Source organism: Lucilia sericata, unplaced genomic scaffold (assembly GCF_015586225.1).
Source record: "Lucilia sericata isolate MDLA Ls3-8-SP2 unplaced genomic scaffold, ASM1558622v1 Contig000232F_arrow, whole genome shotgun sequence".
In the NCBI taxonomy this organism is placed as follows: domain Eukaryota; kingdom Metazoa; phylum Arthropoda; class Insecta; order Diptera; family Calliphoridae; genus Lucilia; species Lucilia sericata.
Genome location: NW_023994259.1, coordinates 210,547 through 230,600, shown reverse-complemented (window position 1 = coordinate 230,600; position 20,054 = coordinate 210,547). Strand labels below are relative to the sequence as shown.

The 20,054-nt window shown below is 26.4% G+C and overlaps 1 protein-coding gene across 4 annotated transcripts in view; it reads left to right on the top strand.

Moving 5' to 3' along the window:
* LOC119602434 overlaps positions 1–20,054 on the top strand; it is a 174,208-nt gene that overhangs the window by 41,679 nt on the left and 112,475 nt on the right. For all 4 annotated transcript variants that reach the window (XM_037953952.1, XM_037953949.1, XM_037953951.1 and 1 more), the window contains exons 3-4: positions 894–2,494; positions 14,292–14,803. In XM_037953952.1, the coding sequence (XP_037809880.1) occupies positions 1,285–2,494; positions 14,292–14,803 (1,722 nt within the window). In that variant the 5' untranslated portion in view covers positions 894–1,284. The remainder of the gene's footprint in view (positions 1–893; positions 2,495–14,291; positions 14,804–20,054) is intronic.

Here is a 20,054-nt window from a genome sequence, read left to right as displayed (position 1 = left end):
TGATGACCCTGCCAAATTTCATAAAGATCGGGCCACATTTGAACCTAGCTCCCATACAAAGTCCCCTTCAGAAAATTACTTGAATGTCCCAAATTAGCTTATAAACACAAATATCGCGATGAAATTCAGCACAATAAAATATTATGTCAATATAAATATATTCACAAAATTTTATCGGGCTTGGTCCATATTTGCCCCTAGCCTCCATATAAAGCCTCTTTCAGAAAATTAGTTTTTCATCCATAAATTGCTTAAATGTATCGGAACAAGGGAATATTGAAGACAAATGCTTTATTATGAAAAATAAATCACATTTAATATTCATAACTGGTGTAGGGTATCATATGGTCGGCCCCGCCCGACTATAATTTCTTACTTGTTTTACTCTATCGCCCATATACCAAATTCTATTGGGCTGAAAAAAACCCAATAGATGACAATCTGATATGCCAGGACAGAATATCTGAAATACCTAAATTAATGAAATAATCTATTGAATTTAAAACGATTTGGAAATCTTTTAAACAAATTGAACTTTTATTTGACCTTTTTATTATACTTTGTGTATTTATATTACTATATTAGCTATTTATGTAAATGTCAAAGTGTCAACGACCATTTAAGAAAATTTTTCAAATGCAGGAATATAAATTTATATGTTTTATTATTATATTATTAATTTGGCAAAAATATTCTTTCAAATTGGCACAACTTCAAGTTTTTGTGAGAAAAAATCCAAATAAAAGTTAATGAGAAATATACAAATACGTATGATTAATATTTGTTAACTGCACACTGAAGCGTATGAGTATCATTAGTGAAAATTTTTAGAGCGTATGATTATTATTATGTAGTTTGCAACTAATAAATTTTTCTTTTTTGTTTTCTTGCAGAACTAACGAACTGTAATGACAATGACAATGCCAATCATAAAATAAAATAAAAATTTTGGCTCAGATCGTGACAATACAAGTACAACTTTTTACCGTCAACAATATCAAAAGTATAAACAAAAAACTAATTAAAATGCAATTTAAATTAACAAAACAACAAGAACTAAAAAAGTTGCACTATAAACGCCAACTTAAGCAACATAACAAATTCAACAGAACAAACATAAGCACCAACAACCATTAACAGCGGCATAATACAGTTAAAGTTTGCATTTCATTTTACTTTTTTTAATAAAAAAAAAACAAGCAAAAACAAAATAGTTGAAGAAAGTAGAAAATAAAAATTCATCTAAATGGAATACAGAATAAAATAAATTGTAGCTGCATCTAAATGAAGTTAACAATCTGTCAATTTGGTAAATTGTTTCTGCTGTTGACAGCCTTTTTCTTCGTAACTAAATCCTTTCAAATACTTGCTGTTGACGCTGCTGCTACTGCCTCTACCTTTGTTACCCCTGGTCCTATTGCTAACAAAACTGTTACAGTTGCTATAGAAACTAGTGTGAAGACAGATGCTGTTGGCAGTTTAAAGTCTTCTAATACTAATACTCTGGTTGAACAGGACATTGAGCGGAAATTTGAAATAGTTACACAACAGCCAACAACTAAATCGATAATAAAAACTAACAACAACAGAAGCAATAAGGTGAAAAGCCAAGTAAATGAAAAAACACAACAACTACAACATCAAACACTCATAAATAATACATTTAACGTTTTATCAAATAAAGTAGGGGAAAAGTTAGAAAATATTACATTAAAAGGAAATGAAAATCAAACAGCAACAACATTGCCTACAACAAAAATATTCGATTTACCAGCAACTAAACTGCAACAGACTGTTGTAAATGGATTATTAGCAAAACCTTACAATACTCAACCGAATGCCAATAATGTTGACTACAATAATAATGAAAATCATGTCCATGATGACGATGATGATGATGAGTATGTCAAAATTAAGTCAAATGTATCAAGACAAATGTCAGACAGAATACAAAGCTCATCAACCACACATGTGACACATTTAAATCAAATACACTCCGGCCAAACAGCAAACAATGAATTTTTATTACAACAAACCAAAATAAAACAACAAAAGCGCATAAAACCTCAGTTCAATAAACAACCTTTATTACGATCATCGACATCATCATCGTACTCATCTGTATCAGCATCAGCAGTAGCCGCAATAAAATTAAATACAGTCTCTTCAGCTTCAACATCATTATTACCCCTACGATCTCAATATAATCAAAAGCAACAGGACTATACATCATTCGATTTAAACCAGTATCCATTTAGACAACAGTCACAACAACTAGAACATCAAAAAATATCCTCTAAAACAGCAGCATCAGCTAAAACATTACCATCATTGTCGTCATCATCATCAGCATCATCATCGGGGAAACGTGTGGGTATTTTAATGCCTTCTCGTCTGCTCAATAGAATGCATGTGCAACAGGGTTTTCGTAATTTTGTGGAATTTTTCCAAGTGAACTTGAACAATGTCAGTGTTGATTTTATACCAGATGATGGTAAGTTTCTATAAATATTTTGGTGCTTTTTTTCATCTGTCTGTTGTGTTTGCGTGCTCATTTTTTTTATTATTTATATATATTATTCATTGTTTATAGAGGTTTTGGAAAAAAAATAAGAATTTTATTTCGTTCTCGAAATTAAATACATAATCCCCTCAATATTGTAATTCAGTTCTAGTTCACTTCTAGTTCAGTTCTAGTCCAGTTCTAGTTCAGTTGTACTTCAGTTCTACTTCAGTTCTAGTTCAGTTCTAGTTCAGTTCTACTTCAGTTCTAGTTCAGTTCTAGTTCAGTTCTACTTCAGTTCTAGTTCGGTTCTAGTTCAGTTCTAGTTCAGTTCTACTTCAGTTCTAGTAGTCTAGTCAGTCTAGTTATCAGTTCTAGTTCAGTTCTAGTTCAGTTCTAGTTCAGTTCTAGTTCAGTTCTAGTTCAGTTCTAGTTCAGTTCTAGTTCAGTTCTAGTTCAGTTCTAGTTCAGTTCTAGTTCAGTTCTAGTTCAGTTCTAGTTCAGTTCTAGTTCAGTTCTAGTTCAGTTCTAGTTCAGTTCTAGTTCAGTTCTAGTTCAGTTCTAGTTCAGTTCTAGTTCAGTTCTAGTTCAGTTCTAGTTCAGTTCTAGTTCAGTTCTAGTTCAGTTCTAGTTCAGTTCTAGTTCAGTTCTAGTTCAGTTCTAGTTCAGTTCTAGTTCAGTTCTAGTTCAGTTCTAGTTCAGTTCTAGTTCAGTTCTAGTTCAGTTCTAGTTCAGTTCTAGTTCAGTTCTAGTTCAGTTCTAGTTCAGTTCTAGTTCAGTTCTAGTTAAGTTCTAGTTCAGTTCTAGTTCAGTTCTAGTTCAGTTCTAGTTCAGTTCTAGTTCAGTTCTAGTTCAGTTCTAGTTCAGTTCTAGTTCAGTTCTAGTTCAGTTCTAGTTCAGTTCTAGTTCAGTTTCTAGTTCAGTTTCTAGTTCAGTTCTAGTTCAGTTCTAGTTCAGTTCTAGTTCAGTTCTAGTTCAGTTCTAGTTCAGTTCTAGTTCAGTTCTAGTTCAGTTCTAGTTCAGTTCTAGTTCAGTTCTAGTTCTAGTTCAGTTCTAGTTCAGTTCTAGTTCAGTTCTAGTTCAGTTCTAGTTCAGTTCTAGTTCAGTTCTAGTTCAGTTCTAGTTCAGTTCTAGTTCAGTTCTAGTTCAGTTCTAGTTCAGTTCTAGTTCAGTTCTAGTTCAGTTCTAGTTCAGTTCTAGTTCAGTTCTAGTTCAGTTCTAGTTCAGTTCTAGTTCAGTTCTAGTTCAGTTTCTAGTTCAGTTCTAGTTCAGTTCTAGTTCAGTTCTAGTTCAGTTCTAGTTCAGTTCTAGTCTTCTAGTTCAGTTCTAGTTCAGTTCTAGTTCAGTTCTAGTTCAGTTCTAGTTCAGTTCTAGTTCAGTTCTAGTTCAGTTCTAGTTCAGTTCTAGTTCAGTTCTAGTTCAGTTCTAGTTCAGTTCTAGTTCAGTTCTAGTTCAGTTCTAGTTCAGTTCTAGTTCAGTTCTAGTTCAGTTCTAGTTCAGTTCTAGTTCAGTTCTAGTTCAGTTCTAGTTCAGTTCTAGTTCAGTTCTAGTTCATTCTAGTTCAGTTCTAGTTCTAGTTCAGAAAGCTCTTTGGCAATACCAGATTCGGATTATAATCTGAACTAGTCCAAGAGATAATTATCTGTTGAGGCAGTAGTTTTCTCACATTTTAAATTAATATTCTATTCGTTTCGTTAACACAAACGGTATTCCCATTTTCAGTCCTTGTGCCTTAACTGCATTGTTTAACTCTCATATTTTCAAAACACATTTGATTCCTTTACGCATATGTACATAACGACTACAACCTAAAGTCTGGGGGTTTCTTTTATTTAAACATTCAGCCATGCAGAAATAAAAATAAATAGTTTTCTTTTACAAGAATAAAAGTGTATGCATAATGGAAGTGTAGTCAACAAAAAAAGTAAAGAATAAAAGAACCATATAAATCTCAAATGATTATGATAATGATGATGATGTTTTTCGGTATTGTATATTTTTACGTATTCCTTAAAACCTACCTTTATTAAAAAAAAGAAAAACATTTCATAAAATTTTGTTGAACTTTGAGTTATTTGTTGCTCTTTAGTGTGTTTGAATAAATGACTGGCTGACAGCTTGTACTGACTGACTGACTAACACAGTAGGCAAAATGCCATATAAGTTTGTTGAGGTTTTACTTTTCTTCTTTTTTTATGCATTGTTGTTGCTATTTGTTTAGTTTATACTTTCCTGTATGAAAATGAAAAGAAAAATGCAGAAAATAATAATAACTTGTAAAGTATAAAGGTAATATAACCAGAAATTTGTTGTTAAAATTATGATGGCCTTTTTATTACTGCTTAAGGGGAAAGAAGTGATGGAAAGTTATATTTTTTTTACTTGTATAATAACCTTGAATGTTAAGGTAAATAAAATAAAATATAAGAGAATTAAATGTGTAGAATTAAAGACTTTATTTGTATATAATTTTCTAAAGAAATAATTTTCTATTAAGAAACATTATTTTAACAATTATAAAATAATATGTAATTCATATAGCCCATATGTAAGAAACTAAACAATAAGAAGGCATGTCATAAATATGTTCTCATAATAAAGCTGTAAAGTAAATCTTAATTCTTATGAATACATTTTTACAGTGGGTCTTATATTTATTCTATTTTTTCAAAACTTTCCCTTTGGCTAACTATTCTTTGTTATAACTCCATGGTTTTACAACATTTTAATAATTAATTATTAATCATACGCTATGGTGCACCACATTGCTAAATAAACTAGCAATTGCTTTATTCTCTTGCCGCCGTTGCGCTAGATTTCATCTTAAAACTTTTTAAAGTTTATTTTTTTTTAAACACATACATTTATAAAGAAAAGCAACCATCTCTTATGCTATAAAACACTGAATAAATATTATGTTGTAGCATTTTTATAAGCATGAGACAAACCGCAGTAAGATATAAAGACAGTACAAGAAATTTAAACTTTTTAAAACTTAAGGAAAAGTTTAAATAATAGCAAGTAAAGCAACAATAACTTAAGAAAACAACATACATAGACTTAATACTGCAGGCACCTTAAACCCTTATCCAACCCCATTGTTATTGATTGTTACCAATATATTTGTCTGCACTTGCCACACATAAAGCACATCCAACATCAGCAAAAGCTTAACTGGGACACAGGGAAACGTTAAGCAGCAGATCTTGCCGCTACAGCTGTTTGCTATGAAAATAACATAAATTATTATAAAAATACTTCTGCACATTTTCTATAAAACGAAGACTTGATCGAAAATTGTGGAAAATTTATGGAAATATCCTCTAAGAAGAACATTTTTTTGAAAATTTTCCTTGAGAAGAAAATTTTTATTGAAAATTTCCTCCAAGAAGATAATTTTTATCAAAAATTTTCTATAAAGACAAAATGTTATGAAATTGTTCTATAAAATAAACTTTTTATCGAAAATTTTTTATAAAAAAATTTCTATAAAGAACATTTTATCAAAAATTTTCTATAAAAGGATAATTTTTATCAATAATTTTCTATAAAAAGAGAATTTTTATCAAAAATTTTTTATAAAAAGAGAATTTTTATCAAAAATTTTCTATAAAAAGAGAATTTTTATCAAAAATTTTCTATAAAAAGAGAATTTTCATCGAAAATTTTCTAAAAAAAGAAAATCCTTATCGAAAATTTTCTATAAAAAAAAGATTTTTATCGAAAATTTTCTATAAAAAAAAAGATTTTTATCGAAAATTTTCTATAAAAAAAAAGATTTTTATCGAAAATTTTCTATAAAAAAAAGATTTTTATCGAAAATTTTCTATAAAAAGAAGATTTTTGTCGAAAATTTTCTATAAAAAGAAAATGTTTACCGAAAATTTTTTATAAAAAGAAAATTTTTATCGAAAATTTTCTATCAAAAAGAAAATTTTTATCGAAAATTTTCTATAAAAAGAAAATATTTACCGAAAATTTTCTATAAAAAGAAAATTTTTACCGAAAATTTTCTATAAAAAAAAAAATACCGAAAATTTTCTATAAAAAGAAAATTTGTTTCGATAATTTTCTATAAAAAAAAAATACCGAAAATTTTCTATAAAAAGAAAATCGTTAATGAACATTTTATATAAAAGAACCAATTTTATTAGAATTTCTTATAAAAAAACTTTTATTGGAAATTTTCTAGCAAAAGAAAATTTCTATAAAAAGAAAATTTGTATCGAAAATTTTCTAAAAAAGAAAATTTGTATCGAAAATTTTCTAAAAAAGAAAATTTGTATCGAAAATTTTCTAAAAAAGAAAATTTGTATCGAAAATTTTCTAAAAAAGAAAATTTGTATCGAAAATTTTCTAAAAAAGAAAATTTGTATCGAAAATTTTCTAAAAAAGATAATTTGTATCGAAAATTTTCTAAAAAAGAAATTTTATCAAAAATTTTCTATAAAAAGAAAATTTTTATCAAAAATTTTCTATAAAAAGAAAATTTTTATCAAAAATTTTCTATAAAAAGAAAATTTTTATCAAAAATTTTCTATAAAAAGAAAATTTTTATCAAAAATTTTCTATAAAAAGAAAATTTTTATCAAAAATTTTCTATAAAAAGAAAATTTTTATCAAAAATTTTCTATAAAAAGAAAATTTTTATCGAAAATTTTCTATAAAAAGAAGATTTTTATCGAAAATTTTCTATAAAAAGAAGATTTTTATCGAAAATTTTCTATAAAAAGAAGATTTTTATCGAAAATTTTCTATAAAAAGAAGATTTTTATCGAAAATTTTCTATAAAAAGAAGATTTTTATCGAAAATTTTCTATAAAAAGAAGATTTTTATCGAAAATTTTCTATAAAAAGAAGATTTTTATCGAAAATTTTCTATAAAAAGAAGATTTTTATCGAAAATTTTCTATAAAAAGAAGATTTTTATCGAAAATTTTCTATAAAAAGAAGATTTTTATCGAAAATTTTCTATAAAAAGAAGATTTTTATCGAAAATTTTCTATAAAAAGAAAATTTTTATCGAAAATTTTCTATAAAAAGAAAATTTTTATCGAAAATTTTCTATAAAAAGAAAATTTTTATCGAAAATTTTCTATGAAAAGAAAATTTTTATCGAAAATTTTCTATGAAAAGAAAATTTTTATCGAAAATTTTCTATAAAAAGAAAATTGATATCGAAAATTTTCTATAAAAAGAAAATTGATATCGAAAATTTTCTATAAAAAGAAAATTGATATCGAAAATTTTCTATAAAAAGAAAATTGATATCGAAAATTTTCTATAAAAGAAAATTGATATCGAAAATTTTCTATAAAAAGAAAATTGATATCGAAAATTTTCTATAAAAAGAAAATTGATATCGAAAATTTTCTATAAAAAGAAGATTTTTATCGAAAATTTTCTATAAAAAGAAGATTTTTATCGAAAATTTTCTATAAAAAGAAGATTTTTATCGAAAATTGTCTATAAAAAGAAGATTTTTATCGAAAATTTTCTATAAAAAGAAGATTTTTATCGAAAATTTTCTATAAAAATAAGATTTTTATCGAAAATTTTCTATAAAAAGAAGATTTTTATCGAAAATTTTCTATAAAAAGAACATTTTTATCGAAAATTTTCTATAAAAAGAAAATTTTTATCGAAAATTTTCTATAAAAAGAAAATTTTTATCGAAAATTTTCTATGAAAAGAAAATTTTTATCGAAAATTTTCTATGAAAAGAAAATTTTTATCGAAAATTTTCTATGAAAAGAAAATTTTTATCGAAAATTTTCTATGAAAAGAAAATTTTCTATGAAAAGAAAATTTTTATCGAAAATTTTCTAGCAAAAGAAAATTTTTATCGAAAATTTTCTAGCAAAAGAAAATTTTTATCGAAAATTTTCTATAAAAAGAAAATTTTTATCGAAAATTTTCTATAAAAAGAAAATTTTTATCGAAAATTTTCTATAAAAAGAAAATTTTACCGATAATTTCCTATAAAAAGAAAACTTTGCGAAATTTTTCTTAAAAAAAAATAAAATTTTTTATAGAAATAAAAATTTTCTATAAAAAGAAAATTTTCTATACAAAAAAAACTTATTGAATATAATTTTATAATAAATACCGTAGGGTATTACATTTATTTTCTTAAATATTTTTGTTTGTGCTTCTTGTTAGTTGTCGTTCCTTTTAAGGAAAAAAAAGTTTTCCATGTAAACAAAAAACTTTAAATTGAAAAAAATAAGATAAAACAAAAACAAAATAAAAGTTTCCTTTTTGCTTAATATTATTTAAAATTCAAATAGTTTTTGAAGGGTTAAATTTAGTTTAAAACAAAATATCTCTTAAATAAATCACTAAAATATTTATAAGATGATTCAATAAATCTTTGAGAATTAAATTTTTTACAACCAAGTGTAAATAAATCAATTTAGCAGTGTGGTATGTTAGAAACCTAAAGTAGGACACAAATTGATTAGTTTAAAGTAAATTGAATACAATAAATGTGTCAAATAATAAAATTTATAATAAACTGGTGGAAAAAAGAAAATAATAACAAGTAAGTTTCAAAAGGTCACGTATTGTATTCAAATGCAATTGTATGTGTAAGGGTTTAATGGACTAATATAAGTTTCAATAATAATAGTGGCCTGATTTTCAGGAAAAAATAAAGTTTTCATAATTTTCAAAATTATTCTAAAAATCTTATTAATTGTGATTTTTGTTATTAAAATTTAAATTATGAATTGATACCTTTCGTAAATATATGTACCACTGTTGAGCTGATGGGCAAAATAAGTTATTAAACATAACAATGTTTTGACGGAAGGAGTTTGGGGTTAATTTTCTTCTAACTAAATTTTTGTTTCTATTATTATTTATTATATTGAAGGCATACATTTGCATAAAATAGAAAAACAAAAACATAAATAAGCAAAATCTAAATATTCGTTTGATTATATTAAGACTTAATTTGTTTATTTTCTTCATTTGAGTTGTTACGGTATAATTTGTCTATAGATTTGTCTATATATACAAATAGACACTATTGCGGCACAAGTTGAATACTTCAACTTCTCCTAAGCTTCACAAAGTTAAAAGAAACGATAAACGATAGTTTACTTTCATAGTTAAATGCTTCTAAACCAAAGGCAGTATAGAGAATACTTACTAAACTCCGGGATATCAAGAATTAGAAACTTGTATTTTATAAAAAATTAGTAGAAATTTTTATAAAATTTTTTTTAAGGAAAATTTCTCGGAAATTTTTGATCGAAAGATTTCGCCTTAATCTATGAACAATTTTCTTTAATTTAATGAAATGTTCCATATTTTCCTTCGTGAGAAAGGTACATAATATGTGCATTGTACATACATATAAGTTTATGATTCCGTTTGTAATTATACCCTTCACCTTTAGAGGGTATATATAAGTTTGTCATTCCGTTTGTAATTTTTACAATATAATTTTCCAACCCTTAAAATTAAATGTATTGTGGTTCCTTATAGATATCGTAATCATTTAAGCCGTGTCCATCCGTCTGTCTGTCTGTCTGTTTAAATAAATTTTCTGAAGACCCCAGATTTCCATGGGATCCAAATCCTCAATAATTCTGTCGGACATGCTTTCAAAAAGTTTTCTATTTAAAATCAGAAAAATCCGTCCATAAATAACGGAGATATAAGCAAAAATCCTAGACAACCTCTGAAAATTTCATCAAAAAAGACAATGTATTATTTGCTTCGACAAAAAAGCAAAAAAAAACATTGCTTATTTAAAAAAAAAAACATATGTTTGGTTGTGTGTTGGTTTAATGCTTTGCATATTTTGTTTTTGTTTCGTTTTGCGTTGCTCTTGTTTTGTTATTTCTAAAGAAATGATAGAGTCGGTAAAAATTAAATAAATTGAAATTTTATAAAATCTTTTTTTAAACACACTATGGTGAAGGGTATATATATTACTTGTTTCTATAATATAATTTCCGGACCCTATATTCTGGATTCTTATAGATAGCGGAGTCAATTTAGCTATGTCCGTCTGATCATCCGTCCATCTGTCTGTCAATGTGTATGATGAAGTCAGTTTTCAGAAAACCCCATATCTTCCGAATCTTCAATAATGCTATCGGTAATGCTTTCGGGAAAAGCACTTTTTAAAATGAGCAAAATTGGTCTAATAAAAACAAAACAAAGCAAGAATGAAGTTTCTAGAAACATGAAATTAAGCATGTTTAGCACGTAGAAACTATAAAATTGAAAATTTGGTACTTTTTCTTTAAAAAGGTACTTTAAGAATTTTCTGCAATATTGAACCAAGAACCATAAAACAAGTGAGAGTGTTATATTCGGCTGTGCCGAATGTCATATACGCACCATCAAAAATAATCAATATTGAACCAAGAACCATAAAACAAGTGAGAGTGTTATATTCGGCTGTGCCGAATGTCATATACGCACCATCAAAAATAATCACTCATCAAATTAACTGACCGTTTTTCATAAAAATTTTTAGACAGATTTTGTTTCATATAAACATGTTTACATCAAATATCATCGCTATACTTGCATTTGTATGTCAGTAGTAAGCATTAAAGTAATTTTCTGGAGGCAGGCTTACATGGGCGGGTAGCCGACACTTTCCGCATGAAATTCGGTGGGAAGATTTAAGTACCTATAAAAGTTTCTTATAACAAATTTCATAACTGCACACGTATTTTTAAGCCAGAAATTATCTATATGCGGGTAGGGTCAATTATGGACCGATCCTCAATAAATTTGGTAAAGAGATCTTAACTCGTATAAAACTTATATTGGTCGAATTTCATCGTTTTACTCGTATATTTAAGCCAGTAATGAGCTTTAAAGTCTATATGGAGGTAAATCATATGCCGATTCTCAGAAAAGTCAGTAGAGAGGATCCACATATAATTTGGGAAAAAGGTTTTGGCTCGTAAGAAACTTACTTATGCCAAATTTCATCGTTGTATTCGTATTTTTAAGCCACTAATGAGCGTTTAAGTCATTCTCTGAAGGGCACCTTATATAGGAGGTAGGGTCAATTATAGACCGATCTACATATATTTTAGTAGAGAGGTTTTGGCTCTTAACAAACTTACTTATGCCAAATTTCATCGTTGTATTCGTATTTTTAAGCCACTAATGGGCATTAAAGTCATTTTCTGATGGGGACTTTATATGGGGAGTAGGGTTAATTATGGACCGATCACTTACTTATGTCAAATTTCATTTCTATACTTGTACTTTTAAGTCAGTTATGAGAGTTCGAGTAATTTTCCGAAGGGGACCTTATAGGAGGTTAGGGTCAATTATAGACCGAGCCACATATAATTTGGTAGAGAGGTTTTGGCTCGTATGCCAAATTTCATCGTTGTACTCATATTTTTAAGCCAGTAATGGGCGTTAAAGTAATTTTCTGAAAAACACCTTATATAGGGGGTAGGGTCAATTATGAACCGATCCACATAAAATTTTATAGAGAGATTTTGACTTGAAAGTGACTTACTTTTGTCAAATTTAATCGCTATACTCGTATTTTTGAGACAGAAATGAGTGTTAAATTCATTTTCTGAAAGGGAAATTATATAGGGGTTAGGGTCAATTATAGATCGATCCTCATAAAATTTGGTAGGAAAACTTATGAATTGTTGAATTTCATCGCTATACTAACACTTCTAAAACATAAGTCTGTTTTCGGTGGTCCACACAGAGGGAAAAGGAAATATACACGCCTGGTACCAAATTGACACCAAATAGTTTATAATTTTTCAATAACATCCGTTGTCAAAGTTTATACATACGAACGACAACACTATGTAATTTTGAAAATGCAATGTTGTCAATATTGCAACAATTCGTTGTCGAAATCTAAATTTTATACACATCCGTTGTCTAAATGTTAACAAACGTGGTAAGCTCACTATTGGCAACGGATTGTTTGTCAATAGTGAGCTTACCACGTTTGTTAACATTTAGACAACGAATGTGTATAAAATTTAGATTTCGACAACGAATTGTTGCAATGTTGTCAACATAACATAGTGTTGTCGTACGTATGTATGTATATAATTTGACAACGGATGGTATTGAAAAATTATAAACAGTTTGATGTCAATTTCGTACCAGGCGTGTATATTTCTTTTTCCCTCTGTGCACTTGTATGAGAGCTATCCGAAAACGCGGACCCATTTTCAATACTAAACAAACACTGCTTATAGAGAATATTTGTAGAAAATTTCAACCCTCATTCAGTTCGGACTCTATCGTGTTTTCAACAGACAGACGGACAGACATGGCTAGATCGTCTTAGAATTAAATAAGAACACAGAATATATGTACTTTTGTGGGGCTATGACCAATATTTCGATGTGTTATAAACGGAGTAACAAAATCAAAATGAGAACCTATAAAAGGGAACATTTTGGTACTTTTTCAATTTTCAAAGGGTACTTTTTGAGTTTTCTATAATAATGAAACTGGAATAAGAAATTAACCATGTAGATCCCAAAGTAAATAAGAGCCTATAAAAGACAACATTTTGATATTTTTCGATCTTGAAAGGTACTTTTTGAGTTTTCTATAACTTATATAAGTGTACTTTTTGGTAGCTTTTCGGAATTCAAAATTTTTATAATATTGAATCAAGAAACATAAAATCATACATACATTCAAATCTATAAAAGGGGACTTTTTGTACTTTTTCGTTTTTCAATTTTTTTGGAATATAATACGTAGTGACTGTAACATTATGATGAAGGGTATATAAAATTCTTTCTTATTTTCGATAAATTTTGTTCTTGTAGAAAATATTCGATAAATCTAGTTTTTAAAGAAACTTTTGCGAAAAAGTTTGTTTTTATAGAAAATTTTAGATAAATCTTACTTTTATAGAAAATGTATAATCAAAATGTTCTTTTTTTATAAAATAAAATTTTTTTATATAAAATTTTTCTATTTAAATGCACACATTTAGGTAAATTAAAATTTAATTTGTACTGTGTTTTTTTTTTTAACAGAAAGGACACTTTGCCTTTCAACACTTATCTTCTAAGTAGTTTTAATAATTTAATCTACTTCAATTTCTTCTAATTTATTATATATTAGGGGTTTATTAAAACCCTTTATTAATACCTTTAGCTTAAATATTAATAATACCGTACGCATTTTCAATTAGTATAATAGACTAAAGGTTAAATAATTAAAAAAAGAAGGGCAACAACAGGAGTAAATAAAAAAATTAATAAATTAAGCAAATGTAGCAATCTCTACTTTTTATATGAAAACTTAAGTATTAAGTTAGCTTCTACTGTATTGGTTATTGTTATATTTTATTGAAAACAAAAACGTATAGATGGCTACATTTGCTTCTAAGCCTCTTCTAAATATTTTTTATGCTCCAAAAGGAAAAAAAAAACGACAACCTTAAAAAAATCCTCATGATTAAGCAAAAGAAAAACCTAAAAAACATTTAGTACTTAAAGAATCAACAAAAATTAAGCTTGAAATATTAAATTAAGACAAAAAAGGGTCAAATATTTTCTTACACTCGAAATATGATAAAACCTAATAACATTAAAATTTTTTATATATATTTTTTCATCTTACGGTAAGAAATATTTAACATATTTTTTAAGCAAAATATTCTACTCTTTCCTCAGATTATTAAAATAAAAATTGCTTTAAAAAAAAAAAAAAAAGAAAATATGCTTAAGAAATTCGTTTGTTTTTATATTCATTTACATTTTTACGTTGGTATTTTATTTATATTTTATTTTACATCTTATAGATTTAACAACGTTCATTAAGCTACTGGAACAACCCAATTACACAACGTTGGTGAAAACCTTAAATGCTGGCATTAATCTAGATGATGATAATGATGACCTTGTTGAAGGAGCTTTCTTTAAGCCACAACAACATCAACGTAATCATCAACCGACAGAGCCACACAAAAACCAGCCATCAAACAAAGAATCACAGGAAAATCAAACTAAAGATGAAGACATGAATATGGTTGAAAATAAAAATGAAAAAGTAAAACTAAAAGATAATGAAAATAAAAATTATGAGGATTTACAAAATCAAAAACATTCACAAGCAACAGCATCAGCATCAGCATCAGCAGCAGCTTCATCTTCGATGGCAAGAAATGAAGCTGGTGGTTTAACAAAGGAATCTATAGAAGAGGAACAACAACAGCAAGATAAACATTTAAACATTGGTTATTGCCACTTGACTAAAGCTCTGGAGCGTGATTTTAATAAAACCGTTTTTCTCTGGCCATGTCCGCACATGAAAGTAAGTACAATATTTAAACGCAATAACTAAATAAAACAAAAACGAAAATATAATTTTCACGAAGTGAATGAGTCATAAGGAGATATAAAATTTTTAAATTATTGCTGAAATTGAGAAAAATGTTTTCGTTTAAAAACAAATAAAAAAATGTTTTAAGAAAAGTTTTGCAAAATTTTATTTTTATAGAAATTTTTCGGCAAAATAGAAAATATTCGATTGAATTTCTTTTTTTATAGAAAATTTTTGTCTAAATTTTCTTTTTATAGAAAATTTTCACCAAATTTTCTTTTAATATAGAAAATTTTCACTAAATTTTCTTTTAATATAGAAAATTTTCACTAAATTTTCTTTTAATATAGAAAATTTTCACTAAATTTTCTTTTTATATAGAAAATTTTCACAAAATTTTCTTTCTATATAGAAAATTTTCACTAAATTTTCTTTCTATATAGAAAATTTTCACTAAATTTTATTTTAATATAGAAATTTTTCACTAAATTTTCTTCTAATATAGAAATTTTTCACTAAATTTTCTTTTAATATAGAAATTTTTCACTAAATTTTCTTCTAATATAGAAATTTTTCACTAAATTTTCTTTTTATATAGAAATTTTCACAAAATTTTCGTTTTATATAGAAAATTTTCACTAAATTTTCTTTTTATATAGAAAATTTTCTCTAAATTTTCTTTTTATGTAGAAAATTTTCACTAAATTTTCTTTTTATATAGAAAATTTTCACTAAATTTTCTTTTTATATAGAAAATTTTCACTAAATTTTCTTTTATATAGAAAATTTTCACTAAATTTTCTTTCTATATAGAAAATTTTCACTAAATATTAATTTTATATAGAAAATTCTGACTAAATTTTCTTTTTATAGAAAATTTTCACCAAATTTTCTTTTAATATTGAAAATTTTCACTAAATTTTCTTTTAATATAGAAAATTTTCACAAAATTTTCTTTTAATATAGAAAATTTTCACAAAATTTTCTTTTTATATAGAAAATTTTCACAAAATTTTCTTTTTATATAGAAAATTTTCACTAAATTTTCTTTTTATATAGAAAATTTTCACTAAATTTTCTTTTTATATAGAAAATTTTCACTAAATTTTCTTTTTAAATTTTCACAAAATTTTCTTTTTAAATTTTCACAAAATTTTCTTTTTGTATAGAAAATTTTCACAAAATTTTCTTTTATATAGAAAATTTTCACAAAATTTTCGTTTTATATAGAAAATTTTCACAAAATTTTCTTTTTATATAGAAAATTTTCACAAAATTTTCTTTTTATATAGAAAATTTTCACAAAATTTTCTTTTTATATAGAAAATTTTCACAAAATTTTCTTTTTATATAGAAAATTTTCACTGAATTTTCTTTCTATATAGAAAATTTTCACTAAATATTAATTTTATATAAAAAATTCTGACTAAATTTTCTTTTTATAGAAAATTTTCACCAAATTTTCTTTTAATATTGAAAATTTTCACTAAATTTTCTTTTAATATAGAAAATTTTCACAAAATTTTCTTTTAATATAGAAAATTTTCACAAAATTTTCTTTTTATATAGAAAATTTTCACAAAATTTTCTTTTTAAATAGAAAATTTTCACAAAATTTTCTTTTTATATAGAAAATTTTCACAAAATTTTCTTTTTATATAGAAAATTTTCACAAAATTTTCTTTTTATATAGAAAATTTTCACTAAATTTTCCTTTTATATAGAAAATTGTAACTTAATTTTCTTTTTATATAGATAATTTTCTCTAAATTTTCTTTTTATATAGAAAATTTTCACAAAATTTTCTTTTTATATAGATAATTTTCACTAAATTTTATTTTTATATAGAAAATTTTCACTAAATTTTCTTTTTGTATAGAAAATTTCCTTTAATATAGAAAATTTTCACAAAATTTTCTTTTTATATAGAAAATTTTCACTAAATTTTCTTTTTATACAGAAAATTTTCACTAAATTTTCTTTTTATATAGAAAATTTTCACTAAATATTATTTTTATAGAAAATTTTCACTAAATTTTCTTTATATAGCAAATTTTGTTTAAACTTCTTTTTATAGAAAATTTTTGGTTAACTTTTTTTTACAGAAAATTTTCACAAAATTTTCTTTTCACAAAATTTACTTTTTACAGAAAATTTTTACTAAATTTTCTTTTTATAGAAAATTTTCACTTAATTTTCTATTTATAGATAATTTTCATTAAATTTTCTTTTTATAGAAAATTTTCTCTAAATTTTCTTTTTATAGAAAATGTTCTCTAAATTTTCTTATATAGAAAATTTTCACTAAATTTTCTTTTTATATAGAAAATTTTCACTAAATTTTCTTTTTATATAGAAAATTTTCACTAAATTTTCTTTTTATATAGAAAATGTTCACTAAATTTTCTTTTTATATAGAAAATTTTCACAAAATTTTCACAAAATTTTCTTTTTATATTGAAAATTTTCACTAAATTTTCTTTAGTGACTGTTTGTCAGTCTGTTAGTCTGTTAGTCTGTTAGTCTGTTAGTCTGTTAGTCTGTTAGTCTGTCAGTCTGTCAGTCTGTCTATCTGTCTGTTAAAGACAATATATAGAGTCCGAACGGAATAAGCCAGAGGGTTTAAATTTTCCACAAATATTCTTTATAGGTAAGGTTTGTTTGGTATTGAAAATGGGTGCGGGTTTTTGTGGATCGGTCTATAATTGACCCTACTCCCCATATAAGATCCCCTTCAAAAAATGGCTTTAACGCTCATTACTGGCTTACTAGCCAAAACTTCTCTACCAAATGTTATGTGGATCGGTCTATAATTGACCCTACCCCCCATGTAAGGCCCCATTCAGAAAATGACTTCAACGCTCATTACTGGCTTAAAGATACGAGCACAACGATGAAATTTGACATTAGTAAGTTTCTTAATAGCCAAAATCTGTGTACTCTACTTTAAAGCTCATTACTTGCTTAAAAATACGAGTAAAACGATGAAATTCGACACATGTGGGTTTTATACGAGTTAAAATCTCTCTATCAAATTTATTGAGAATCGGTGCATAATTGACACCACCTAAATGTAGAGTCAGTCTATAGTCTAGTCTATAGTCTAGTCTATAGTCTAGTCTATAGTCTAGTATATAGTCTAGTCTATAGTCTAGTCTATAGTCTAGTCTATAGTCTAGTCTATAGTCTAGTCTATAGTCTAGTCTATAGTCTAGTCTATAGTCTAGTCTATAGTCTAGTCTATAGTCTAGTCTATAGTCTAGTCTATAGTCTAGTCTATAGTCTAGTCTATAGTCTAGTCTATAGTCTAGTCTATAGTCTAGTCTATAGTCTAGTCTATAGTCTAGTCTATAGTCTAGTCTATAGTCTAGTCTATAGTCTAGTCTATAGTCTAGTCTATAGTCTAGTCTATAGTCTAGTCTATAGTCTAGTCTATAGTCTAGTCTATAGTCTAGTCTATAGTCTAGTCTATAGTCTAGTCTATAGTCTAGTCTATAGTCTAGTCTATAGTCTAGTCTATAGTCTAGTCTATAGTCTAGTCTATAGTCTAGTCTATAGTCTAGTCTATAGTCTAGTCTATAGTCTAGTCTATAGTCTAGTCTATAGTCTAGTCTATAGTCTAGTCTATAGTCTAGTCTATAGTCTAGTCTATAGTCTAGTCTATAGTCTAGTCTATAGTCTAGTCTATAATCTAGTCTATAGTCTAGTCTATATTCTAGTCTATAGTCTAGTCTATAGTCTAGTATATAGTCTAGTCTGTAGTCTAGTCTACATTCTAGTCTATAGTCTATTCTATAGTCTAGTCTATAGTCTAGTCTATAGTCTAGTCTATAGTCTAGTCTATAGTCTAGTCTATAGTCTAGTCTATAGTCTAGTCTATAGTCTAGTCTATAGTCTAGTCTATAGTCTAGTCTATAGTCTAGTCTATAGTCTAGTCTATAGTCTAGTCTATAGTCCAGTCTATAGTCTAGGCTATAGTCTGGTTTGTAGTCTAATCTATAGTCTATTATATAAACTTCGTCCATGAATTCATTATTCACGTTATAAATTCGTCTATTACACTCATATGATAAGCTCGGCTTAAATTTTGTCGATAATCTCTTCAAGTTGGTCAGTCATTGGATCTTTTATAAACTCATCTTTAAACTTGTCGTCTTATGGTTACATCTGAAGTATTCTTTATAATGTCGTCTGTAAATTTGTCTTGTTGTAAACTTGTCTATATTGATAGTTATGGTAACAGAATATTTATATGTACATATGACAAAATTGTTGTATAAATGCACCGATATATTTTTCCTTTGTATTAACAATGTAATTATAATATTATATTTATATTATGAATTATTATAACCCTCTAAATATTAATTGAAATTAATTTTCTTAATTAAGTATCAACAATGCAAACTGATGACTGAATTCTCATTTTTCCCCTATTCAAAAATGTTTGCAACACACATTTCATGATTAACTTTAAAATACAAAATTAAAAAAAATCGTATAATTTACTTCATTATTTTAGGGGAAAGTCCGAATACTAGCAATGGGGGCAATGATGATGTAAGGAATCTAAAAACAGCTGCAGAAATTCTGTGCAGTTGAAGTGCTTTAAATTATTTAAGAAGCTTTTTAACACACAACTAAAAGCAATCACAATCATGTTTTTTACGATCATACCCTAAAGTAAATGGTCAATATTATATTTTTATACCCACCATCAAAAAAGATGGGGGTATATTGTTTTTGTCATTCCGTTTGTAACACATTGAAATATTCGTCTAAGACCCATAAAAGTATATATATTCTGGGTCCTTATAAGATTCTAAGACGATCTAGCCATGTCCTTCCGTCTGTCCGTCTGTCCGTCTGTCTGTCTGTCTGTCTGTTGAAAACACGATAGAGTCCAAATGGAAGCAGCTAGCAAGCTGAAATTTTGCACAGATACTTTTAGTTGATGCAGTTTGTTTGGTATTGAAAACGGGCAATATCGGTCCACAATTTCGCCTAGCCCCCATATAAGGCCCCCTTCAGAAAATGACTTTATCGCTCATAACTTTCTAAGGGAAGAACCAATAGCGGTGAAATTTGTCACAAATATGTTTTATGGGAACACAAATCTCTTCGTAGAATTTTATAAGGATCGGTCCATAATTGACCCTACCCCCCATATAAAGTCCCCTTCAGAAAATGACTTTATCGCCCAAAAATGCCCAAGAAAAGCATCAATAGCGGTGAAATTCGG